Raw genomic sequence first — 27,372 nt, 5'->3', positions numbered from 1 at the left:
CTGAGTAGTATTCCATTGTATATACATACCACATCTTCTTAATCCATTCATCTGTTAATGGACATTTGGGTTGTTTCCATGTCTTGGCTATTATGAATGGCGTTGCAGTGAACATGCGGGTGCATGTGTTTTTTTCAAGCAAAGTTTTGTCTGGATATATGCTCAAGAGTGGGGTTGCTGGGTTATATGTAGTTCTGTAGTTTTCTAAGGTGCCTTCACACTGTTTTCCATAGTGGCTGTACCAATTTACATTCCCACCAACAGTGTAGGAGGGTTCCCTTTTCTCCACACCCTCTACAGCATTTGTTATTTGTGGACTTATTAATGATGGCCATTCTGACTGGTGTGAAGTAGTACTTCATAGTAGTTTTGATTTGCATTTCTTTAATAATCAGTGATGTTGAGCATTTTTTCATGTGCTTGTTGGCCATTTGTGAATCTCCTTTGGAGAAATGTATTTTAAGGTCTTTCGCCCATTTTTCTATTGAGTTGTTGGCTTTTTTGCTGTTGAGTTGTATAAGTTGTTTGTATATTTTAGAGATTAAGCCCTTGTCGGTTGCATAGTTTGAAACTATTTTCTCCCATTCCGAAAATTGTCTGGTTTTTTTTTTTTTATGGTTTCCTTTGTTGTGCAAAAGCTTGTCAGTTTGATTAGGTCCTATTAGTTTATTTTTGCCTTTATTTCTGTTGCCTTGGGAGACTGACCTGAGAAAACATTGGTAAGGTTGATGTCAGAGAATGTTTTGCCTATATTCTCTTCTAGGAGTTTGATGGTATCCTGCCTTATATTTAAGTCTTTAAGCCATTTTGAGTTTATTTTTATGAATGGTGTAAGGGTGTGTTCCCGTTTCATTGATTTACATGTGGCTGTCCAGTTTTTCCAGCACCACTTGCTGAAAAGACTGTTATTTTTGCCTTCTTTGTCAAAGATTAGTTGACTGTATGTGTCTAGGTTTACTTCTGTGTTCTCTATTCTGTTCCACTGCCTTGATGAATGTGGCTTTGTAATATTGCCTGAAGTCTGAGAGAGTTATGCCTCCTGCTTGGTTTATGTTCCTCAGGATTGTGTTGGCAATTCTGGGTCTTTTGTGTAAAAAATTATCTTAAATTAAGCATTCAGTTGTAGCTGACCTAGACCACATCAGGCTTCAATTAGTTCAACATAATCACTGACTCCTATCTCCCTGAGGTCAGGTCACAGTTGCAAATTTTGCAAGTGTTGTTATGAATACTGGGTCCATTTAACCCTTCAGACAACTGAGTGGGCAGGGTAAAGACTATTAGAGGAAACATCTCGGAAGGAGTGAGTGACTCACCCAGGGTCCCAGAGCCAAACTGTGCATGGCTGGGGCCGAAGAGTGTTGCTCACGCTCCCACATTGAAAAGTGACTGGTGTATTCCCAGGCGAGAGCATATACTGAAGATCCTATTCACATGTCAGGGTTAAGGTTCTCTTTCAGAGGCTACAGCTGACCAAATAAGTCAGCCTTCACATAGACGTTCCAAAAGGCTTGGTATTCCCCACTTTGGTGTCATCAGTGAGTCAAGAAAATCTCCCCAATGCCCTAAACCTCAAAGGGCTCAGCTTAGCACACAACAATGACATGGAGGCCATGGGGCTTGATCTTCTCCATCTCCCAAGACACACACACACACACACACACACACACACACACACACACACACACACACACACAGTCCTCTCCTGACAGCCAACAAAAAGATAATAGCAACCAGCAGTACAGCTTACACATGACAAATTGCCATTCCTCTTACTGCCTGATTTCACATAGTTAATGGACTCTCTTATTAGAGCAGTTTGTGAAAATCCCTAAGCCCCTGGTAAGGCTGCTGCCTAATTGTTTTATCATATCACATACTTCTTTTATTCCTATCCTTTAACAAATACTGGATTGGCAAGAAAACTTGGACCAACCACTGCCTAAAATAAAAGCAAGTTATAAACAAAGCAAAAAAAGGGGTGGGGTAGGCATTTTGTGCCTCTGGACTTCCCTTCTCCAACAAAAAGGGATTTCATTTTTTGGATGTCCAGCTAATTCATAAATCCTATTGTCATAGACGATCAAGATTTATTTTCAGGCATCAGCGTATGTCCTTCAGGTTTCAGGAATGGATCTGAACTGATAGGTGGTAAGAGTGATCTGAAATCAGGGCAGCCACACCCCTGCACCCCCCAGTCACTGTTCCTGTCACTGGAGTGGGGGGGCAGAGCAGGCACAGAGTCGACATGTGGCCCTGGATAACCACAGGTTTCATTGTGATCAGGAGGCAAGGGGTGCCTACTGGCCTCTGGCAGAGGTCCTAGCTGGGGAGAGCGCGCAGTGACACAACCCCCCATGGCTTACACTCATGTGAATGGGAGTATCAGGACAATTCTTGGTCAGAGCTGATGCCTCCAACCTCAGTCAGCCCTTTGGTGCACCTGTTCCCTCCACCCCAATGGGACAGAAGCAAGACTGCAAATGAGTAGAGCTAAATCCACACCCCACCCTTAGAAACCAACTTAATGGAGACTCCCCACGGGTGCTGGATCTACAAGGGAGTCCATCCTCTGAAGGCACCTGCTGCACAATTGGGCTCAGGGTTTGACCTCCATTTGAGAAAACCCAGGTACAGCAAGAAACAAAATTCTACCGTCTAAGATGCACGATACAAATGGCTGTTCATACAGTGAAACGGCCACCACTAGTGTGTAAGTGCTGTCACCTGTACCGAATTAAGTGCTCAGTAAGTGTGTAGAAAAAAAAAAAAACCTGCTAGAACAAAAAATAGGGCTTATCTCTAAGTTGTAATTTGAGGAAGAAGGATCTGGTCACTGCTGCGTGCTGATGAGAGCTGGGAGAAGATGTCCATCTGTGGACGTGCATAACTGCTTTACGTCAGGGGGGATCCAGAATGTAATGAGGATGCAGAGAGAGAGGGAGATGGAGGGGCTGGCGCGGGCAGGCTAAGTAGAGAGACAGAGGTGGGCACAGAGACCCAGAGGCTTGTAGACGAAAGACAGCGCTTTGCAAGAAAGAGTGAGGGTTTGGGAAGGAAATGCAAAGTGCCTTGCGAGGGGAACTCTGCCATCCTCCCTGTGAAACTGATGGAAATGAAACTGTTTTCCACCTATTGTTGTTCCATGTGAAGAGGGCCAGACAGGGTTTCACCATCTGAAAAGGGGATATTTGGGGTGGTCTGATTTTAAAGATAGTTTATACAACATGTGCCAAAAGGCTCTTTGGGGGTCCTCAGAGGAACTCAAATCAGGTGACTGTCGATTAGAAGAGGAGTTCCTGCAGGTTTGATCCCCAGCCCAGCCTAGTACAGTGGCTTAAAGGGTCCAGCGTTTCCACAACTGCAGTGTAGGTTGCAAGTGTGGCTTGGATTTGACACCTGGCCCAGGAGCCCCATATGCCATGGGGAGGCCAAAAAAGGAAAAAATAAGAAGAAGAGGTGTACCAGGCATGTGAAAATGCAGGGAAAATGAATGGAGGTTTCCAAACTGAACCCTCACACCAAGGTCGGGACAAATCACCCAACGCACCGCCTTGATGGTGGAAGGAACGACTCTGTTCGAGTAGCTCCAAGAGGCCGCTCCAGGCTTGGGCAGAGGGTTTATGTGTGTGTGGTGGTGGGAGGGGGGTGGATGGTGAGTGCCAGGAATGCACGAGGCTGGCTGGCCTTCCAGCAAGTTCGCAGGGCCCCTCACACTTGGTGACGTGGGCTCTCGGGGGAATGAGGAGATGTATGCAGGCAAAACTGGAAGCTGCTGGTGGTGACCATCACCATGTGAGTGGCAAATGAGTTCCTTAATGAACGGCGACGTCACGGGGGCAGGTGCACATGCCAGGCAACGGGTAAACCCCCCCTCATGGATATGATACTACGGTTTCAGTGACGTCATCTCACTTTGTCACGGTGATAAAGGGCCAGTTTGGGCTTTCTTTCAACAGACCTCTTTTGAGGCTCAGCTCCCACACTCACTAGCTGATGATCCTGGACAGGCCATTGAGTATCTGTAAGCTTCGGTTTGGTTTTATAAAAAAATGAGGATGATGTTGTCTCGAAGGGTTATGGTGGGGATGCCACGAGTTAACCTGTGGCCCGTGATATGCTAACGAGGTTGGTGCGCGTTATTATTACAAAGCCACTTGATCATCAACCTGCTCAATGAGCTCCTACTCACTCTTGTACGAGGAAGTTCCCACGTTAGTTTTCTGGTCTCTGCTTCGCCTTGCTCTTGCACAATCCTTGCAGTCCAGCAGTGCATTCTCCTAAACGATGGGGCAAGAAGATATTTAAAAATACTAATGTTTACTGGCTTTGCTTTTCAATCCTTCTAAGTGCCATCAATGCATTTTTACAGTAATAATATAAATGCATTTAGAGTGGGTATATACAACGTTCTAGGGTGAGCGTGCATGGCCTGGTGGCTTCTGTGTCATCATATGTATGTCCCATGAGAAAATAATTAGGACAACAGCCTTTGTACCAGGGACAGGCCACCACCTTCCTGTGTCACGTGAGGATCCACAGGAAGCTGTGGACACAGGCAGAACCTTCAAAAACTCCACTTCATAAAATGTCCCTTTGGCACAGTGGTTGCCCTTTAAAAAGCCCCCTTAACACCTCCATGTCCCTTCTTCTCCAGCTCCGGTTCCCTTTCCCTCCGCGAACCCAGGACTGTCCTTTACACATTAACCCTTGGCTGTCAAGGAAACACCCCCCCCCCACTCTCGCCCCCACCTTCCCACCCCTGGGTCTCCCATGCCCGGCTACCTGGGCTGTCTCTGTACACAGCCTCAGCGCCTGGTCAAGAGAGTGGGAGAGAAAGGGCACAACCTCAGTGCCGGCCTCCCGGCTTTTGTGGGTTTCCGCCAGACCCTGAGTGTTATTTTAGGGCAACTTTGGTGTTTAATTGGAGGATGTGTGTGGATCAGAAGGAGGGACCCAAACACTATTTTTTTTTTCCCCTCTGCCAAATGATCAAATTCGATGTTCTAAAAAATGCCCAGCCTGGTCCAGAGCTGTGTCCCATTGGGTGGGAAATGCCTGAAAATCCCTCCCCTGCCAGGTCCATCCTTCCTTAATTAACCACCGGCCACCGGGTAGGCCCTTTAACTGTGGGCAGCACCTGGGCAGCCTGTGGTTACCACCAGACCAGGAGTCTGTGCCCTGAGGCTCTCCGTCTCTTCTGGAAAGTGCCCGCTGCCCCTTCGCTGCAGGAACATCCTACAGGGTTCTTTAATTTCTCAACAGCCTCGAAAGCACCACAACCAGCAACTGCTGAGCCATGGCTGAAGGCGAAATCACAACCTTCACGGCCCTGACCGAGAAGTTTAATCTGCCTCCAGGAAATTACAAGAAGCCCAAGCTCCTCTACTGCAGCAACGGGGGCCATTTCCTCAGGATCCTTCCAGATGGCACAGTGGATGGGACCAGGGACAGGAGCGACCAGCACAGTAAGCACCCATCTCTCTTGGATCCCCTCGCCCTCTGGTGTCCTCCTTAGTCAAGGGTGGGGGAAGGGAGGAGGGCTGAGGGCTGGCCCCTCCTCCCCAGGTTCTATTCAGGCAAGACTCACTCAGAGGCAGGGGTGATGCAGAAGCACAGGGGTCGAGGTATGGGCAACGGGGAGTTGGGAGGGCTACAGCCTGCCTAAGGGGTCCTAAAAAATGGTTTGGGAGGACTCGCTGCTGACCTGCTGTGAAATCAGGTTGGCTACCAGTATTGGATTGTTCTAGATTGCCATAACTAGCCAGAGGTTTGGTCCCCAAGCCTGGTCAGGGCCCCGCTGGCTCCACGACAGCAAGAGTCACGTGGGGCAGGGGCGGTAAACCCCCTACAAAGACGTGGGCTCCGTTTCAAGCTGAGTCTCCAGGTTGTGTTTCCATTGGGCTTGAGTGGTGAAATCCTAGTTCAGAATCGTACGCTGACACATCATAAATTACGTTGCTTTTGCTCTGCACATCGTGCAGATGTGGTTGTGGTAACCGGGAGACTTAAAGTCGTTCTCCAGACCTTACAGTAACTGGAGAGCAAGAGCAATTGTGCCAAAGGCTGCATATCTCCTCCGGGCTTTCCGGCCAGCCCAGCTCTCAGATGGTGTTGATAAATGGAGGTATGACTCTGGAGAAAAGAACCTTCTCGACTAAGAATAAAAGCCTCTTCCTTCTGCTTTAGTCTGGTGGTGCTGTGTACATCTGATACTAGCTGACTGGGTCCTACCATGATGTTGCTGAGCAGGATTTCCTGAGCATGACTGAGGCATCCGATGTTGCAGAGAAGCCCAAAGTCGGATCTGGTCTCTGCTAAGAGGCTCTAAAGGGTGAAACATGTCACAAACCAAGAGAAGGAAAGTGCAGACGTCAGGAGATTCAGAACAGTGCAGGCGGACATTTAGGTTCTGCAGGATGGCTTTAAAATGGAACACAGAACAGTGGCTTAGATGTGACGGCTTCTCTATCAGGTAGCCTTTATCATGTGAGGAATATGCACCAACGGTTGCAGGCGCTAAGCACAAACAGCTCACTCTCCATCCTTAGCTGCACAGGTGGTAGGGAGGAAGCCAGCATTTACTGGGCAGATGGCATGTCCCCGTCTTCCCACCCACCAAGCAGGCCCTTGAGAGGAAGAGCTGGAAGGCAGAAGTGTTCTGACCTTTGTTCTCATGGCTTGTCTTCAGATGGGCCTGCTGAAGGCCTGATACTCTGTGAAAAATGGGTACCAGAGGGAAGCAAAATAAGACCACTGAGTGTGTCTAACATACACAATGTTTAATATGCAACGTTTATTGCAAATAAGTGGATTTTGGACTGTAGTCTGCTGTGTGGTGTCAGGCAAGCTACGCGATTCGTGTGACCTGCCTGCTCCCTCCAACACAGAGGGAACACGCTTTAATTTCTTGCAAGTTTTAAATGTTTCTAGTTAAGTCTTACCATGAGCATGCTCTCTGCTCCTCAGAATCTCATGGGAACAGAAAACCTCGCTGATGTGCTCCGTGGGGTTAAGCTGACTCTTCTGGGAAACCTTGAATTCTAGGGTAAAAAGAGGCTGCGATTCCAGTTCCAAGCACAGGAGTGTCTGTACAAATGGCCTCTGATGCCACAGTTAACGTGGCAGACTGCACGATAGGCATGTAATTTGGGTCACCTTTGGAATAGCACTGGGAATTCAGGTGCCTGACTCAGATGTCAGGAGCCCTGGAAGGCCGCGTACGGTAGCATAAGAGTGTGTGAGGAAATCTGCATTGGGCTCGTTACTTAACCCTCTGGCCTCGCTTTTCTCACTTGGCAAGTAAGAATATGACCTGCCACCTAGGTGTCTTGGGAGGGTTAAATGAGATAATACAGTGAAAATTCTTGGCCCAGAGGAAGAGCCCAGCCCATGTTGGTTCACATGGCCACTGTGGGAACCACTGCCATCCTCGCCCCAACCCAGATTTCCACGTGTGCAGAACAGCATATGCAAACAGAGTGAGCCTTATTAAGGAAAGTCTCCTCTCTTCAGCAGCACTGCCCTCCAGGGAGGCCAAGGGTCTGGATTCAGGTTTTGATTCAAGGCCTCTTGGCAACGTTCGGAGCTGTTGAGCTGACCTATGTTCTTACTCTAGAACTCAAAGAAAAATCACCAGTCAAAGCGGGTGAAGGAGCAGAAATCCAGCCCCATACTTGTTAGTGCCAGAGAACTGGGTAACTCCCACCCCCACCCCCAGGCAGCCTCCCCATTTTGCACAAAGTGCGCTCTGCAAAGGGCACACCAGGTCTCCAGCCCCAAGACCCTTCCCATCATCCTCTCAGGCGCCAATGTCCCAGCTATCGAGTCTCGGGGGACATTACCAGGCTCACTTTCATCACCTGTGCAATGGGAATAACAGCATCGCCTTGTGCCCCTGACAAAGCTGCAAACTCTGGAAATCCAGTAGCCAAGAGGCCTCCCTGCTGTGGAGGCGCCCACTAGGGTGTGGTTCTGTCGCCCTCTTCTGCCCAAAGGTGGTACTGCCAGAGTCTTGAATTGCAAGGTTCTTCAGGGCCAGAACCAACCTGGCCAGGGATGGAGAGGATGATCCCTGGGTAACTGGTTAGCTCAGTTCGGCAAGGGGATGGTTTCTACTCCTCGATCATTAGTTTAAAGGAGACTAGAGTCCAGGGTGACAAGTGGGGAGCCACACTTTAAGACTTCCTTCAGGAAGAATATTTCTAAAAACCAAATATTTGGTTTCTAAATAACCAAATATTTAAATACATCTACATAAATCATGCAAGACACAACTGTACACCTTCCAGCTCTACCAGGCAACCCCCGCCTGCAAAAAAAAAAAAAAAAAAAAGAAACAAGAAAAAAACAAACAAAAAAAACCCCACCTCCTTTTACAGCTTCTCTTTGTCCCCACTCAGTTGCTCTGCACTGAACAAGACTGGGAAGTTCTCCAAAATCTGTCTCCTTCCTCCCTCCAGAAGAGGAGGTTTCCCAGAACCTAAGACAAGGCCTTCCTGGGAGTGGATAACCTGGGAGGGACGCACGTGCGTGGCCACTGTATATAGGCTGGAGCCAGAGGTCTCCACTGGGGGCACTTTCTGGCCTTCAGGGAAGAAGTCTTTGGTGTGCCCCTTGACAATGGCTCCGATCACAGCTACAGGCAATTAGCAATGCAGGCTTTGGACAGGCATCACAGTGCCCCTCGAGCAAGCCCAGCGGAAGGAGAGAGGAGAGCTGCAGAAGGGAGAGGGGCCATGAGGGCAGGTGTGAGAAGATTCTGACTCCCGGGCTTGACTCGGGGAGACTGGTAAATGGTCGTGCCACTGTGAGAGGGAGGCTCATGGGAGGGGCACAGGGCGGGGAAGGAGGACCAGTGCCAGCTCAGATACAGGGCATCGTGGAACATCCCGCGTACAGCCAGCCTTCCTTGGGGTCATCATGGCCCATTTTCCTGTGTGACTATCTAGTGGTTTTCTCCCCCTCGGGGCTCCCTGGGAACAGGGACTTTGTCTTTACAGCCCAACAGTGCAACTTGTGTGTTGAGTGCAATGCCTGGCAGTCGGGATCATGCACAATAAATATTATTTTGATGAGTGAAGGAAGTGTGTTGGCGGCAGGTCAATCCAAATTCAACAGCATGTTCCATCCATATCTACTGAGCACCTGCTATATGCCAGGCACTGTGCTAGATGCTCATTTCCTCCTCGCCACAGTCCACCTCGTCCTTAACTGCCCTGGGAAGGAATCCCATGAACCCTGAGCCCAGAGGGGTCCAGCCCAGCTGGTAACTGGGAAACTCAGGACCAGCCCATAGCTGCTGCTTCTAGGACAAAGGCTCTCTCCACAGCCTGCTACCGCCCCCAACAGGGTGAGCATGTTTTCACTCCACATGCTGATGAAATCAACATACTGACTCCCACAGCCTGTCGTGCAGGCTGGATGAGGATGGGAGCAGGTCCCGTCACTACTGTTTACTGCTTCCCTGTCACCTCGGGAAAGGTACTTCTCCTCCCTGGGCCTCAGTCTCCTCGTTTTGAAAACAAGGACGACAGGGAGTTCCCATCATGGGCCAGTAGCTTAAGAACCTGACTAGTGGAAGGTCCTGTCATGGCTCAGTGGTAAATGAACCCAACTAGGATCCCATGAGGATGTGGGTTCGATCGCTGGCCTCGCTCAGTGGGTTAAGGATCTGGCGCTGCTGTGAGCTGTGGTGTAGGTCGCAGGTGTGGCTTGGACCCCGCGTTGCTGTGGCTGTGGTGCAGGCTGGCAGCTGTAGCTCCAATTCAACCCACAGCCTGGGAACCTCCACATGCTGCGGATGCGGCCCTAAAAGGACGAAAATAAATTAGAAATAAAAATAAAAACAAGGATAACCACAGTAACCACCCTCGGAGAAAAGTAGGAATTTTAAGTGTGCTCATTTGTGGACGTGTTTAATAACACCCTGCCAGGCGCATGACAACCACTGAGAAAGTGGTACCCAGCACCATCAGCATCGCCATCATCAATATCATCCTCCCGAGGCTTGCTCGGCCTTCCCCACCTAACCCTCTGATCTCTGCAGTCTGTTGAGCTAAGCAAGCGCTGCATTCTCTCTCCATCTCGGTGTCTCCAGGCCTATCCAGGTTTGGAGCTGTCAAGGTCTGGCATGTAGGTAGTTCATGCCCAGGCTCCTGCCCCGCAAGCCCTGCCCTATCTAACCACCTGCAGAGCAGGCTGTCTTGGGCAAAGCGAGGGGGAGCTCCCTGTCTGAGTCCAATTTTTCTGCTGGAGTTCCCTCTCTGCCCAAGGGGGGCATGACTTGTTCCTGGATGGGATTCCTACCTGGAACAGTCACTGGAGGAGAGGAAGAAGCTTACCAGCATCCCAAACATGCAGCCTCCTTCTGCAGGGCAGACCCCCTGGCCTCTCCAAGCACATAGGAGGCTGTGTGGGGAGCAGGGTTACCGGCACTGCTCGCCGTGCGAATGGAAACGTTCTGAGCAAAGTGTGTGCCAATCAAATATTTATCAATCCAACCACATCCTTCAGGCACTAGAGGACTTCGCTGGTCCAGGGAGTCCTACTCTGAGGCCCTTTATAAAGGGCGGGCTCCGGCTCTTGAGCAGGATCCCTCCTGCCCCGAGTTCTGGGGACAGTCCAGACACCCATTCTGCTATGACTTGGCACCTAATGGTAAAGGCCTTTGCTCCCACCAGCTTGGGCCCAAAGTCAAAACAGCTTTTTAAATGCCCAAGGTGGGCAGACTCAAGCCAGACTGCTGGGCAGACATCAGGCAGGACCACTCTCCCCAGTAGGATGTGGTGCCAGAGGATGCCTGCCTTCTCGTCCCTAGGTGCCCCTTGCCCAGTCATACAGAAAGGATTTTTCTAGATAAACTTTTGCTCTTTTTTAAATATCACACAGTCCATGGACGGCATCAAAATTTTCCAGGCACCTTTTTCAGACCTGAAAGAAGCAGATACCTTTATACGTTCTAAGAAAAGTCTTTTTCGTATATGTATGTATTCCAAACCACTGGAACTTTTTTTTCCCACAAACCCTATTTTATTTCTTCTCCGTCTTTCTCTAATGTTTTACGGCGCCCGGTTTGTGGCTACATTTTAATTATAAATGCCACTGACATAAAACAACCTCACCGAGTTCTGAATGAGGCTGACCTCATTTTGGGTAAACACAGCAAAGGACGGGAAGTCTCCAACCCAGAATAAACCAGGCACGTAATCGCTTTTGGCCTCTCTTTGGAGAACAGGGGTGGAAAGCGGGCTTAAAGGCCAGGGGGGAACGTGCTGCAGAAGCAGGACCTCCCTCTGCAGTCGAGGCTCTGCTGAATGCACGGGGTGTGACCTTATCTTTAATTATCCCCAGGGCAGGATGGGAAGATACAGGGAGGGCATCCCAAGCTCCCATCTCTTGGCACTGGTGGGCTCCTAACTCCTTTTCCTTCTTCCTATCCTTGGAAAGTATGGGATCACGTGTCTTACTAGGAATAAACTACTCAAGAGTTAATGGACGACTTTGGGAACAGAAGAGAAAACCAGAGGTACTAGCTTGTAATTCCTCAGATAAAAAGGAAGAACACGCAGCCAGGGACCAGCATATCCACCCAAAGGCCTGATTCCCCCCACAGAGGTTCCTCTGAGGAAAGACCCATGAAGGGTTCGAAGGATGAATACAGGACAAAACAACAGAACCACATGCAAAGGGGATTTTGTACCTTTCCGTTATGTGACATTTATTTTTTGAGAAACTGGCTATTCCTAAACCAGCACACCCCAATGCGTCCCCAAAAAAGGGGCAGGATTCTGGATTCTGCTGGAGACAATGTGGTTTCCAATCCGCCAGGCAAACGCTGCCAACCTCCTTGGAGCACATTTTTTACAGTGCTTGATACATTTGAATTTCCTCTAAGAAACCTGTACCCATCATCAGAATACCTGGTGGTAGTTAAAAGACTGCTTCCCTTTTCTTCTGCTAAGTCAAGTGTCTCCATCTATACTTCAGAACTGGGGAGTGAATGGGGAGCTCCCTGCAGGCTAAACAACTTGCCTCATTTTTCACAAAGCACTTGCTCCTTCATCCTTGGGATGCTGTAGAACCACTGTCCCTCTCATTAAGAGCAAGTCCTAAATTCCCTGTATGGGAGGGAGAAGGCGTACCCCCCTTTGTGTGAGGGGGGTACTCACCTGGCAGAAGGAGATGCAAGAAGAAACTAAGCAGAGCAGGTGTGGTGTTACTGGCCCCTCACCAGCTTTCCTGGTTCCCTCTCTTCCCCCTAGGAGACCCTCCTTTTGAGAGTACCTAGGTTCAGGTCTAGGAGGTACCTGAGGTCAAGCCCATGGTGGGTCATAGAGCACTGCAGGGGTCACAGCAGGCAAGAAGCAGAATTTTGCCCACCAACTAGAACCAGGCTTTACGCGTCAACTACCCACCCCTACCTCCCCCTGCAAAAAAGTATGAAAACATCAGCAGCCTCATCCCCCAGAACTAACCACTGCGCTAACCCACTGGCTGTTTTTGCATTAGAATTGCACTTTGAAGGAAAGAAGAGTTAGGCTGAAGGAAAGGTTCTTCCACTCCCTTCCCAGTCTCAGTCTTTCTCGTCCTCCCCAGAGCAGCCACTGCTATGAATTTGGCCTGAACTGAGTGCACATTTTTATATTTTACTCCCTATCTACTCATGGCTGTTGTACACTTTTTTTTTTTTAACCAAGTTTTCATTAATGATTTACCATAAATACCTGTTTACAATTCATTTTTCACTGTACAATATTTTCTGCTTTCCTTTGAAACTGAAAAAATCTATCTTGGAAAAGAGAGCTTTTGTAGCTATTGCACTTCTCTTTGCTTTTAGCCCCATCATCCCAGTGGGGTGTGTGTGGGGGGGGTGGTTTGCTACTGTGTTGCTTTATCACTAGTGAGTCTTCTGTTTTGGTGTGTTGCTTTATCACTAGTGAGTCTTCTGTTTTGGCTACTGTGTTGCTTTATCACTAGTGAGTCTCTGTACCTCTAATTGGATGTAAGCCCCTGAAGGCAGGGAACTTGCTAGTAAGGAACATAGCACCCAGCGCAGAAGGGCCAGTCAATGAATACGTGGAGATTGGCTGGTTTCCTGCAGAGCCCCCTGGATCACTCCCAGAGGAAGGAGCTGCTGCTTCAGCCCAGGCTGTTGGCCAGCCCCTCCCTCTCTTTCTGAGCCCCCCACTTTCACTTGCTCGCCTGCCCATCCGCCCTGTGAGGCAGCTGCAGGAGGATGTAGGTTTGGAAAACTGGAATGAAGTCACACTGGGAGTTGGACACCTAGTCAGTTACATGAGCAATGTGGCTGCGTGTTACCCCTTCCCGCCAGCTCTGCTTGCAGAAGGATATATGTTTAAGAAACTTAGCCAGAAAGAAATCCAGTGAAAATGAGCTATGAAACTTGGACATCCTGGAGGAATAATATTTACAGAGGAAACTCTTGAGACGAACTCTCACCAGTGCAACAACCGTGGTGTTGGGGCTCATGGCGGAGAATGGAGTCCTGTGCCAGGCAGCTCTGCCTCATGTTTACCTCTTTGGGGTGTTTACAGGGCCAAGACGGGACTCCTCCAATGGCAGAGTCAACCCTACTTACCCCCGCTTATCCCTGGGGTGACAGGGACTACTTAAGGCAGAGAAGAGAAATGGACTAGAAAATGAAAAGCTTTAAAATAAAAAAAAAAAAAAACCTTACTTGGTGATAATGACGTGTCACTGTAGGTTCATCAGGTAAAATAAGGTCTTTGCCACTCTGACGAGGGTGCTGGTAATGGGATGCCCACATCTAGGGGAGGGGATGTATGGTCAATTTCTATACCATACCCTCAATTTTGCTGTGAACTAAAGTTGCTCTACAAAATAAAGTCTACTAAAAAAAAAAAAAAAAAATTGGGAGTCCCCATCGTGGCACAGTGGTCAACAAATCCAATTAGGAACCATGAGCTTGTGGGTTTGATCCCTGGCCTCGCTCAGTGGGTTAAGGATTCAGCATTGCCATGAGCTGTGGTGTAGGTCACAGACGCGGCTTGGATCTGGCATTGCTGTGGCTGTGGTATATGTCAGCTACAGCTCCGATTGCACCCCTAGCCTGGGAACCTCCATATGCCATGGGTGCGGCCCTAAACAACAACAACAACAACAAAAAAAACAAAAAACAAAAACAAAAAAACTTTCTTGATTACCTAAAAGAACTTGGCCTTTAGGATTTCTGTTGTATTTATAACGTGACTGACTAAATACCTATTACAATGGATGGTATGTGGGAAGAAGTCCCAGGTGACTAAGGTCTGTCCATCCCATGGCCGCAAAAAGGGATTCTAGATGGCCACTTGACATTTTGTACTTGTCTGACCTTGAACCCAAGGGGGGACCGAGAAGGGGAGTGACTATGGCTTGATTTGGACCATCGTTCCTGCAAGTGCAGCTCAAGATATCATGTGAAACAGAGGAAAAAGTAGGAAACCTGAAATAGTCAAGCCTGGGTTCTCATAATGTTGGATGAAATATGCTTTTCCAAAGCTTCAGTTTCCTCATCTGTAGGGTAGAGCCAGGGCCACCCTCCTTGAGGGACGCTGTGAGGGGTGATGGGGTCAGCCAAACACAGTGGAAATGAGGCCAACGGTCCTGGACACTGCCAGGTGTCCCACCATTCAGCCTCCCAACTTCCCGAAGCAGATGCTACCACTACAGGGAAGGAAACAGGGCTAACTGACCAGGCTGGTCATCACACAGCTAATACAGAGCCTAGCAGACAGAGCCAGATTTTGCTTTCATGCAGCTTGACTCTGGAGTCCAAACGCTTTCATCTTATACTATTCATACCAAGAGGGAAGCCAGCATTGGAGGTGGTCTGTAAACAGGTATTCCCTCCTCTGGTCTCCCATAAACATACAGGATTATGCTAAGCAAAAGATCAAAAATGTGTATGAACATTTCCTAAAAACCCTAAAGCGTAAGGAAAATCAAGAGCACTCCAAAAAACAATTTTATTGAGCTAAGTTCACATATGACCCAGTTCCCTCATTTAAAGGATGCAGTTCAGGTTTCTTATATTCAGGGATTTGACCAACCCTCTCTGTAATCAACTTGCATCCCCCCCCCAAAGAAAGCCTGCACCCCTTACCACAATTTCCCCTTCTCTCGCCTCGCCTTCCTTAGCCCCTGGCTACTACTAACCCTGTCTCTATGGGTTTGTCTGTTCTGGACCTTTTGTAGAAATGGGATCATATGATCCATGGTCCTTTGTGTGTGGCTTCTTTATTTAGCAGGTTTCGGTTTGGCCATGTATCGCTTCATTCTTTTTTGTGGCTGAATAATCTTCAGTTGCATACAGCACTGTAATTCAATTTGTTGACTTGGTTTCTCGATGGTTAGAGCTGAAAAACTCTAGAGATTGAATCCAAAGGTTCCCCCCCCTCCATTTAACTAACCAGAAGACAGTGGCCTGGAGGCTCAACAGCCCCACCCTGCTGCTTGGTGACAAAGCCTTACAACTCTCAATTCAGCCTGGTTTTATTCATTCCACCAAGTGTTACTGGAAACACAGTTCAACATGTGCAGCTCACTGATGGACCGAGAGAATCACCTCTGCCAAGATGAGCCTAACACCACTCATTCTGTAAACACACATCAGCTGCCCCAGAGCGCAGGGCACTTTGAGGAAGGGGCACCAGAGACCAAAAGGGAAAGAGAACAGATAAGACCCCCACCCTTCTTCCACATGTGCATTTCTCTGAGGAAACAGATGTAAATGAGTTAATCCCTAAATGCTCAGTGACAGTGTGCATTATATGAAATGCCACAAAGGAGACACACTGGGACTGAGAAAGACAATGACGAGGGGACTAGAGTGGCTGGGGTCCCGGGGGGGCGGTGGAAGGACTTGTGTGGGGAAGGCCTCCCTGAGGGAGGGGTTTTAGGCAGAGGCCTGGAGGGGAAGGACTAACTCCATGCATATTAAGGGGAGGAAGGTACCAGCTAGAGAGCAGAGCAGGTGCAAAGATCCTGAGGCAGAGCAGGGCTCGGTGTGTGCAGGTGGGGGTAGAGCAGTGACTCAGTGAGCAAGTGGGGTGACCCTTCTGGCCTGTGCCCTCATGACTACCTCCTGGTGCTCCCTGGAGTTAGGAGGATGGGCGGGAAAGGAGGTGGTGGCTTCCAGTTTTCCTCTTGTGAGTTAAATTGACTCCACCTCCCAGAGGAAGCCAGAGGAGGCCCTGAGTCTCCACAGCAAAGACTTCCAAGGACAAGAGAACTGCATCTTCAGTAAGGGTGATGGAACCATGTGTCACCCTTGCAATGAATCAGAAGATATGGAAAACAGAGGGAAATGAGAAGATGCAGGGCGATTAATAAGGAAGTGGTTACACGATTAAGGTGCTGCCACATAATGGAGCATAACTCAATGGGCAAAAAGCAGGAGGGTAACTCCTGCAGTACCTAAGTAGAAAGATTTCTAGTGTATTGTTAGGCAAAAAACACAAGATACAGAGCTGAATGGTAGCTTAACCATTGGTGCAGGAAACAAATGGCAGGAGGGAGAAAACGTGCATTTCTCTGACATGCATAAAATCTCTCTAGAAGGACACACTCAAAATATGTGTAAGAGGAGTTTGCTCGTTAGGCTCTGTCCCCCTGGGAGAATGTTCCTGGAGGATGGGGAAGGGTCCCACCTGCCCTACATCCCTCCGGTGGGAGTGGGAACCTGGGAGAGGCAGGAGGAAGACATCCACTCCCTTCTCTTCTGTGTGTCCAAGTCTGAAACCTGAGAATATAGTTCTGATTCATAGAAATTAACAGAAAGCTAAAAACAAGGAAGAGCAATGAGGGGTCTGGAGGTGGTGGTGACAGCCCGGGGTTCCTTCCAGCACCCCTGCCTTGGCCTCTGATGACCTTGACCCTTACAGAGGTCAGTAGATTCCCAGAGAGCTACTGAGGGCTCGATAGATTTCACTCATCATCGCAATGGTTGAGACCAAAGCAATTGTTCCTAAGGGTCCGGAATGCATTTCAAAGCACAAACAGAAAGCCTCTAAGCGCCTCCCTCCAGAGCCCCTGAACAAATGAGCAATCATCAAGCTGGACTACAGTGAGGTACCCAGCAGAGGGCAAGGCACCCCAGGAGCATCAGTTGGTATAAACGGGAGGGGTAACTCAGAGTATCTCAGTCCTTGCCCTTGACCTCAACGTTTCCCAGCCTTGGCATGTGGATGTTTGAGCTGATGTTCTAAGTCCTTGTTGGGAAGGGCTTCCCTGGGCATCGCAGGAGGTTTAGCAGTCTTCTTGGTTTCTGCTCACAAGATGCCAGTAGCACCATCCGGCTCCAGACGGGACAACGCCACGTGTCTCTAGACATGGCTGTAGGGCAAAGTCGTCCCCAGGTGAGAACCAGTGTTCCCCTCCCAGGGAGCTGCTCTGTTCTCCCCCCTCAGAAGCCAGGCTCTCCCCTCTTCCAGTAGCCAGAGGGTTTGCCACAGAGGGTGGGAGTTGACTGACCTTCACGGTGGGTGAGCTTCCTGAGTTCCCTGGGTGCCAAGCAAGCGAACTTCCTGGGAACCTCCTCTATTTGGGACAATAACACTATCAGATTTTTACAAGTAACAGTGTCCACAGGAAGCTCCCACGCCAGGAAGGCCCGGGCCATAAAAGGGCACCCCCACCGGAGCAGGTTGATAACTGAGCTGAACACCCTCAGGCTGGCTGGCTGCCACGCTACAGTACCCCACCATCACCGTGGTGATGGAGCCAGGAGAGTAAATGCCATTTCCGCCCCCACCCATGCCCTGCCAAGTGCACTCAGGGTCATTTTGTACCAAAGAAGGTAGCCCAGTGGGGGCGCCTGCCCCCATCTCTCCTTCCCTTGAGAACACGATTCCCAGTAGACAGCTTTCTTTGGAGGGTGAAGAAAAAGGAACTGTGTTTCTGTGTTGTGATTAATTTGAGGCTCATCCTTGAGGGCTCTGTGAAATGAATGAGTAGAATTTTCCATGGCTCACTGTCCTGGCCGCCAGGCCCTATCGGCAAAAGCTTCGTGTTTATTTACTTTTGCTCATGTTATTTTTATTTCAGTTCAGCTGCAGCTCAGTGCGGAAAGCGTGGGGGAGGTGTATATAAAGAGTACGGAGACTGGCCAGTACTTGGCCATGGACACCAGCGGGCTTTTGTACGGCTCAGTAAGTATGAGGCTGACACGCTTCCAGATGCGGCCAAGGTTTGAGGTTTCCAGAAATCTTGTTACACTGAGTGATGCAAACTATAAAGCATCAATTAGTCTCTGTTTGTTATTTTTTCCAGCAGGATTCCCACCCTCCACCCTGCCTTATTTTAGGCACAAACATAAAAGAATTTCTTGCAGTTTTCTCTCAAAATACTCCAATGTATTATCACATAGACACAGGGAAAACATGGATTGAAATTTTAGTAACTTGTGTAGTCACTCGCTCCAGAATACCTGGTCCTGCTGCATTCATTCATTCCAAAAATGTTTCTTGAGCATCTATGGTAGGCTATATCGCTGTGTCTCTTAAGCTTTTTTACAAAAATTGCAGAGCCCAGATGCTGGCAGTTGATACGTTATGCATAAAACTGGGGAAATAAGCTTTTCATTCTGGAAGGGTCACCTAAAAGGATAAAACATTTAATAACTTCATTCAACCAAGATTGATCAAATATTTTCTGTGTCTGGATAGGCTTGGGTACCGAGGGGGTGCAGAGATGGAAAAGCCACATCGCTGCCCTTTGGAGAAGCAAAGTCTAAGAGTTTATTGGCTAAAGTCCTCCTTATCTCCTGTTGCATCCCTCTCCTAGTTAGTGCTTATCCGTGTTTGACTCAGTACATATTGATCTTGCCGAGAAAAGAGAGAATAGCAGCAATCTGATTTGGTCCCTATTGGTATCTCTGGGAAACTATTTGAATGGAAAGAGGGCTGAAGCCAATGGCCACAGGTTTTGAAATTATTTCTGGATTTTGATGATCCTTTCTCATAACTGAAAATTAAGGTTTCACCCAATCCTTTTCCTTCCATTCCTGAAGATGTCAAACAAAAGGCAGCCAGCGGGTGGGGGCGAGGGGGGGATTTTAGTCTGGGGCTCCCTTTAATTTCTGTTAAATTGCCAACTGAAGCTGTAACCTCAGCCAGAGGCTGAGATGTGAACACAGCTCATTGTTTTCACGTTGCCCACTAGGGCTCAGGAGACAGACCATCCGAGTAATGGGTAGCTTCTAGTAAGCTGTCTGCTGAAATAGCGATTGATTTGGACAACTTGAAAGGGTTTGGAACAAGGCATTGACTGCTACTAAGGGAGAAGATATTTTTTTTTAAGGCCTGGTCTTCTAGTCGATAATAAAATCAATAGACCAATCATTCAATCTCAGATGCGCCCTTAAATCTCACACCTCCGCCACTTGGGCAAGCTGCTCACCTACTCAGCCTTGTCTGAAACAGGGGCAGTAATCGGTGATAACAACCACATACTCACATACCCGAGAAGAGTCAGATAATGCCCAGAACCCGCCCACTGGCACAGCAGTGATAGCTACAGGCTAATCAGTTTACAAATTCCTAACCCTCATTATTTCTGAGCTTACATTTACAATCTTATGGTTTTTCCTCCTTTACATCAATTCCACCGTTTATTAAAACCTTCTCTTGCGTAAAAATCTGAGGGAGAACCCTCCCCCGATCTGATTTCCTCTAGGCTCCAGACCTCCCCCTTCTCCCACTATAGTCCTGGACAAGACTGCTGTGCCTGAAATATTCACAGGGTCATCTTAATATATGATGCTGAGTAATTTCATGTTCTCTCATCGATAAAGAGAATTTCTAAAACACCTCAGATATCTGCCTGATGCTCTTAACCAATTTAGGTATTCACCCATCCTGATGCAAATCTGTGTGTGTAGAAAGGACATATTTATTTTAAAAAATAAGTATGAAAGGCTCTAAAACATAAGATATCTTTATCTCTGGGAGTGGTGAATGGCTGATTTTATAATACATGAATGCCTTTCTGTATTTCCCAATTTCCTACAGTGGGCATCTGTCACCTATGTAACTGGGAAAAACATGCTAAATAGAAAGAAGAAAACAATTATAAAACAATAGGCACGAATCATCTTTAATCCCCAGGCCTGTGGCACCACACAAAGTGTATCGTAAGCGTTGACAAATCCTGGGTAAGAGACAGATGGAGCATCTCCAACCGGGCCTGCTGACTCAGCCTGTGACTCAGCCATTCTGTGTGTGTGTGTCAACCACTCTAGTGTCATAGACACCTCAGGTGGGGGATGTGGCCGTCCTCAGCTTCGTCACACACAGACCTGACACCCACTGAGGGGCGTCCTGGGGTGAGTCCTCCCTGCAGGAGAGTGGGCAGACCACACGGGTCCCAAACTCCCTGTCTCCTCCCCCCCCAACAATGAGCATCCAACAGTCATGTCTGGATAAGTTCCTCCAGAGGCAGCAGAGTCACCTAATTAAATATCACACCGATGCCCCATTTGCTCTAAAAGGATCTGAGTGTCTCACCCAGTTGTCACTGCATTAGCCTATGGATGAATAAGGAGCAGAATACTTCCTGTCGCATGGTTCCTTACTAATCAAAGTCCACTTTACCGAATGCTTTACGTGATCTCAAGAATCAAATTACATTCATTGCCTCGCCAGCGAGCACCTATTATCTGCAAGGCCCCGGGTCTAGGGGGTAGACACAGGCTGACAAGATTCCATCTCTTCCTTCAGGAGGGTTGACAGCCTAATGGACAAAACATGCCTACAAATAAAGAATAAACAAGAGGATTGGAAACCATGAGAAAGGGTGACACTAACCATTGCAGGTGAAGAGATAATATAGAGATCACATGACTTGGAAATGGAGTGAAGTCACTATATAGCAGAATTTTTTTTTGTTGTTTTTTTTGTTTTTTTGTTTTTTTGTTTTTTTTTGCTTTTTAGGGGCTGCACCTGAAGCATAAGGAGGTTCCCAGGCTAGGGGTCAAATCCGAGCTGCAGCTGCTGGCCTACACCACAGCCACTCCATCTCTGGATCTGAGCCACAACTCCAACCTACAGCACAGCTCATGGCAACGCCAGGTCCTTAGCTCACCGAGTGAGGCCAGAGTTTGAACCCACATTCTCATGGTCTTCTAGTCAGGTTTGTTACCACTGAGCCATGACAGGAACTCCTACAGCAAAAGTAATTTAATACTTCTGTTTTTGGAGTTCCTACTGGGGCTCAGTAGGTTGAGAATCTGACTAGCATCCATGAGAATGCAGGTTCAATCCCTGGCCTCAATCAGTGGGTTAAGGACCTGAGGTTGCCACAAGCTGTGGTGTAGGTCAGATGCAGCTTGGGTCTGCCGTTGCTGTGGATGTGGTGTAAGCTAGCAGCTGTATATCTGATTTGACCCCAGCCTGGGAACTTCCATATGCCGTAAGTGTGGCCCTAAAAAAAATAAAATTAAAAATACTCCTATTTTTTTATTCAAATATAATGAACATATTCTAAAATCTTGACATACAGAAAGTTCAAAGAACTGGGATTTCTCTCAAACAGATGAATTCCAAGTAAAAAAGTAATAGTTGGTAGATATTTTTAATGTACTTGTGCCATTTAATATGTCAAAGCTATCTTTGCAGCTTAATAAATTTACAGGTACATTGGATTCCACTGTTTGGATGTATTACTCTCCATTTAACCCATCACCGTCTCATGGGTGTTTATACTGCTTCCAATATCCAATAGTTCAATTCTAGAACATCCTTGAAAATACAGTTTTACACCTGCTCAACTATCCTATCAGAATCCATTCCTAGCAGTGAAATTGCTGAGTCAAAGGTAACACATGTTACATTTTTATATGTATTGTCAAACTCTCCTCAGAAAGTTTCCACCAATTTATCTCACCAAAAGCATGTGAAAGCCCATTTCCCACCCTCTTACTAATACTGCGACGTCTACATTTTTTTTACCCTTTGCAGATACCACAGCCAACGTACGTTAAATCATGTTTTAATTTGCATATTCTTTCTAGTGAGATTAAATATGTTTCAATAGGTTTATTGCCTGCCTTTAAAACAGCAGATATAGTGTGCCATTTTGATAACATCCTGAGTCTACGTCCACACAGTCTTATCTATGTCTCTCTGTGTGGTCATATGTAAAGCCATAAGGAAGGATATCCATCCACTGTTAACAAGTGCCTATATCTGGGCTAGTGGGCTTTCAGGTGATTTTTTTTTTTTAAGTTGTGAGATCTTACAAGTACCACTCTTTCAATAAGTAGCAAAAAAATAAAGCAATTTTCATTAAAAAAAAACTTTAAGTTTCTAGGATACATTTTGTGCAAGCATTTAAGGTCATCCCAACACTGAGGTAAAACCCTGATACTGTCAGTGAGACACCAGGACGTCCAGCGAAATCCGTAGGTTTTCATTTATTCTCCACGACTGAACTTAAGAACCCCCATTGCACCACAGTCTGCTTTTACTCATTTTGGTCCTTTCTCATGGTCGGGCCTAGGTGCCAGGCCCTCGCAGAGACAGAAGACCCAGCCCTACCCAGCCCTTCCCTTAAGGCTTAGTCATTCAGGATCTCCCCATTGGGAGACTCTAGGGTCCCGAACACAGCAGATGTGAGGGGAGCTTACATAATAGCAGATGTACATTGAAGCCTCATGAAGCGCTGGGTCCTGTTCCAAGTCCTCACTGCTATCCTGAGATAGGCTCTGGTATTTTCTCAATGTAACTGAAGAAGAAAGTGATGTACAGAGAGCTGCACTAACTTGCCCAAGGTCACACAGCTAAGACCCAGAGGTATTCCGTCTAAAATCACTCACTCATGGTTCCACTCTCTTCTGCTTTTATTTCTTTAGCAGACACCCAGTGAGGAGTGTTTGTTCCTGGAGAGGCTGGAGGAAAACCATTACAATACCTACACATCCAAGAAGCACGCAGAGAAGAACTGGTTCGTTGGCCTCAAGAAGAATGGAAGCTGCAAACGCGGTCCTCGGACTCACTATGGCCAGAAAGCCATCCTGTTTCTCCCCCTGCCAGTATCCTCGGATTAAAGAAATGACCTGGGTGCTGACCACGCTGGAGGAGCCTGAGGGGTCTGCACCCGGGTGACGCCAGATGATGCCCTTGACCATTGGCTGCGCTAAGCCCTGGCCCACAGAGCCTGAATTTGTAACTCGCTTCTAAATGCCCAGCTCATCTTTTTTTTGGTAGAGCCCTTCACCCTGGCACAGTTTGGAACAGAGGGACCAAATGGCTTTTAGGGGCCTACTGGCTGGCCAGTCGGGTCTGGTTTGGAAATCCAGCTGCCTCTGGGCATTCACTGCCAGCTGCAGCTCTCAACATAAAGGTGGGGCCGAGTGAAATGTGAGCTGGGGGTCGCCAAGTGGGTGAGGAGGTAACTGCCTACAATTCCCTCCTCAGAGTAAACCCCACCCGAGGGTCCCCCAGATGTCTGGCGTGACTCCATGTCATCCTTTCAATACTCTGAGAAGCTGAGCAGAGAAGCCTGTGGCAGCATTAGAGGAGGGCAGCTTTCCATGGGTGGAAACAGGAATGATGAAATCCCCTCTCAGGAACAGAAGGGATTAACAAGGCAAGGCTGGATTCTAGTGGATGCCTTAGAAGAACAGGATCTCAATGCCCAATAAATGACCTGGGCGGCTCAGGCACCAGAGCTGAGAAGGAGGGGGCTCAGGCACAGGAGTGCGGAAGGAAGGCACGGCCTTGGGAGTTGATGTGATCCCCAAGGCTATTCAGCAGCAGGAAGCCCCTGGAGGAGGTCAGGTGCAGAGCAGAAGTGCGTTCTTGACCAAAGGGTTGGCGAATTCACTCGGGCTGGGGGAGTGGGTGTGTGAGGGCTAAGAAGGAAGGGGAAATGAGCTAAGAGGATGATTCTAGAAGTGCGAGGCAAAGAGAAAGGGCTGCCATGACCAGCGCCTGACCACCAGGAGGCAGAGACTTTTGGGACCGGGGCAGTGTGCAGACATCTCCTTTGACTGCAGATTCTGGTTCAGTGGGTCTGGGTGGGGTTTTTTCCCCTATTTCTAATAAGCTCCCTCCCAGGCGCTGGAGATGCTGCCTCCCTACCCCCACCCTATATAAACCACAAGGTCTCCAGGTGTTAAAATGAAAGGGGCTCAAACACCAACTATCCCCAGCCACACCCTTCAATATCCCTCTAATCCTCCTGCACTCCGGCAGCATCAGCAGTTCTGCCTGTGTCCTGTGTTGGGAGCATGGCTTTAAGGCGCTTTGGCCCAATGCCTATACAATGCCCATTGAGAAGATACACAAAAGCATCCTTCGAAAATGTTAAACCCTTGCAAACAGCTTTTCCCAAGAAGCCATTTGAGTTCCGGTGACTTTGCATAAACACGCTTCCTGCTTAAGTAAACCTGACCTGAGTGGCTAGCTACTTAGAAACATTGTTCATCTCTGACATGATACTGTTGCCATGCGAGGACATTTAATAAGCCATTTAAATTTACTGTGAGCCTGTACCTTTTTGTCACATTTAAAAGTAGATAGCTCAAAGGCAGTTCAGAGAGCATTCAGTCACTGAGAATGATAATAAATAATAATGTACAAAAAGCTCAATTATCTACTCCTTAGACTACATTTGCCTATGAAAGGAGATTTTTCTGTTTTCCACTGTGCTGTTAACAATTACCCCTTGAAAACGGGGACTCTTAAGCAATGACATAATTGTAGATTAGAAGTGATAAGAGGGTTAGCTCGTGTTTTATAAGGAAGCCATTGTTAATTGAAAGGTAATTCCTCAGTCACTGAGCTGTATTTCGAAAGGAAGGAGAACACCAACGTGTTGAAGTGACAGCGCAGGTGCGGAACTGAGCTAACACCAACGATACCACTCTGCATTTGTACCGCCAAACATGTCATAACTTTTTTGGGTTTTGTAGCTTGGATGAGACAGCTTTATTTGGGTAAATCTTTGTAGGGAAGGTGGGGCTAGTGCAATGTGGCTCAACATCTCTTTACTATGAAGATTTGGCCAGAAAAAGGTACCCAGAGAGGAAATACAAGATATTTATAAAGGCTCATGATTTTTAGCGTATGAATCAAATTCAAGGATGACATTGGCCAACAAAAATGAAATACTGTGGCTAACAGTGAGCCGGAAGTCTGTGATTGCAGAGACGCAAAGCATTGAAAGCAAATAGTCCTGTGACCTTGACCACCTCGACCCAGTCGTTGTTTGTGTGTTTGGTTCAGGAATGTGTAGGTGCCAATGGTGTGCCAGGCACCGTGCTGGGTACTAGGGCCCTTGGGAACCTTGTCTGTCTGGTTTGCTGCTGTCTTCTCTCCCAGGGCATCATATTTATGACGAAAGATGCTGGGGATTCATTTCTTTCAGTCAAGTAAGAACAGAGATGTCGGAGGTTCCTGCTGAATGAGCAGCAAGGCCCAGAATCCAGAGTTTTTGGAAGAATTAGCAACCCCCAGCCTAAGATAATCCCCCTACTGAAGTTTCAGAGGACACGGAAAAGGTAAACCTAACATTCCAGCTGCAGAACCATGTCAGGTCAGGGTAACTGCTTTCAAATCAGAAAAAAGGGCTGTTCAGTCTTGTCAGAAGAAGGGGGTGGCAGCTCCCCGCTCCGTTTGGAACATACTCCCATTCCTTCCTTCAACACGGAGCCGTCCTGTGGCTCTCTCTCTCCCTGAGTATGTCCTGGAGCCATCTGCCTGTCAGATGCCTCTCATGTGGATTCATGTCCAGGCCAGCCGTTATGAGTTGCCTGACATTCTGTACAAAGCATCAGGAGCGTATATGCTTTTGATTGTTTTCAATGGGAAGGAGGAGATGGCAGGAATCTGTTTCCTTGGAAGGGGGGATAGGTAACGCCTCCTCAGGCCAACCTTGTGTACTTAACAGACTGGAGCATCTCGTGGTACTGAAGACGAGGGTCCTTGTTTTGCATTGGAGGAGACGGAGCCCAGGTCCTCAGACTTGGAGAATGAGCTGTTCAACCCCCTGAGCTCCTGGGCTGCAAAGCAGACCTCTGAAGAAGATGACTGTCATTTTATATCACTGTTTTTTGCACCTTAAAAATATTAATAAATGTTCCACTTACAGGTGACAATGTCTGAGTTTCTGAGCATCACTGGGTTGCATCTTCCTATGGAAGGACTTTGCCAGCATCCCTGAGATGTGGCTGCTTTGTTTTCTAGCTTGTTACCAGATAGGAGACTTTTAAGGCTGATAAGAAAAACATTTTCCATTTTGTTTGGAAACCTAAGGCCATACTAATGCTTCTCCAGGGATCCTTAGGAAGTTTGCCCCATCAAGAGCCAAGGACCATAACTAACCCAGCTGACACTATTTCTTCATTGTAGCATGTGAAATTATGCTACAATTGGAGAGCTGACCAGCCTGTGCTTTGGCAAAGACATAGTGACCTGAAAAAAAAAAATCTAAGGACTTATAATTTTAAGTCAGTAGCAACAGGTGCGTCTATCTCCAAAGCCTTGATGTGGGGCTAGAAGTTTGCGCATTGGATTTTCTGAAATTATCATCACATTAAAAAAAATCTCCTTCAATAAACTTTTTCATCTTGTGATGCTTTTTTCTGGCAGAACCAGATCACATATGTGCAACACGTAAACACATGCACATGTATGCATCTATAAAAAATAGTTGGCTGGTGTTTGCCCACTCAGCTAATTACATATCACAACCAATCCCTCCTTTTCCTTTTAAAGTTGCCTAAAGCATGGAGCTCCTGTCATGGTTCGGTGATTAACAAATCCAAGTAGGATCCCTGAGGATGCAGGTTTGATCCGTGGCCTCGCTCAGTGGGTTAAGGATTCAGTGTTGCCATGAGCTGTGGTGTAGTTTGCACATGGGGCTCGGATCTCGAGTTGCTGTGGCTGTGGTGTAGGCCGGTGGCTACAGCTCCGATTCGACCCCTAACCTGGGAACCTCCACATGCCACACCTGCAGCCCTGCAAAGACAAAATAAATAAATAAATAGTTGCCTGAAGCAGTATTTTTCTACTTTTTTGTAACTCGAGCCATCCTAAGAACTACATTTTCTATCACAACCCCTTTAACATTTACACAACTAAAACCCAAAATGTCACAAAATTATGTATATGAAAGGCACTAAGATTTTTCTATTACATTCCACTAAAAAGTGCTGGTCAAAGATCAATTGGATGGGGAGTTCCCATTGTGGCTTAGTGAGTTGAGAACCCGACTAGAATCTATAGGATGCTGGTTCAATCCCTAGCCTCGTTCAGTGGGCTAAAAGACCTGGAGTTGCTGCAAGCTGCAGCGTAGGTTGCAGATGTAGCTCAGATCTGGTGTGGCTGTGGCTGTGGCTGGCAGCTG

General features: G+C 47.6%; 1 protein-coding gene across 6 annotated transcripts in view; it reads left to right on the top strand.

Moving 5' to 3' along the window:
• The window catches only part of FGF1 (fibroblast growth factor 1), a 107,500-nt gene extending 81,378 nt beyond the window's left edge, over window positions 1-26,122 (top strand). For 4 of the 6 annotated variants that reach the window (XM_013987618.2, XM_013987617.2, XM_003124010.5 and 1 more), the window contains 3 exons: window positions 5,266-5,468; window positions 18,070-18,173; window positions 22,874-26,122. In XM_013987618.2, the coding sequence (XP_013843072.1) occupies window positions 5,300-5,468; window positions 18,070-18,173; window positions 22,874-23,068 (468 nt within the window). In that variant the 5' untranslated portion in view covers window positions 5,266-5,299 and the 3' untranslated portion in view covers window positions 23,069-26,122. Of the gene's footprint in view, window positions 1-5,265; window positions 5,469-18,069; window positions 18,174-22,873 lie in introns of those variants that run through there. The other 2 variants (XR_002341962.1, XR_001303235.2) reach the window with 2 other exon arrangements.

The sequence above is a fragment of the Sus scrofa genome, chromosome 2, assembly GCF_000003025.6.
Source record: "Sus scrofa isolate TJ Tabasco breed Duroc chromosome 2, Sscrofa11.1, whole genome shotgun sequence".
NCBI classification, from domain to species: Eukaryota; Metazoa; Chordata; class Mammalia; order Artiodactyla; family Suidae; genus Sus; species Sus scrofa.
This window is presented reverse-complemented; position numbering and strand designations above follow the sequence as displayed.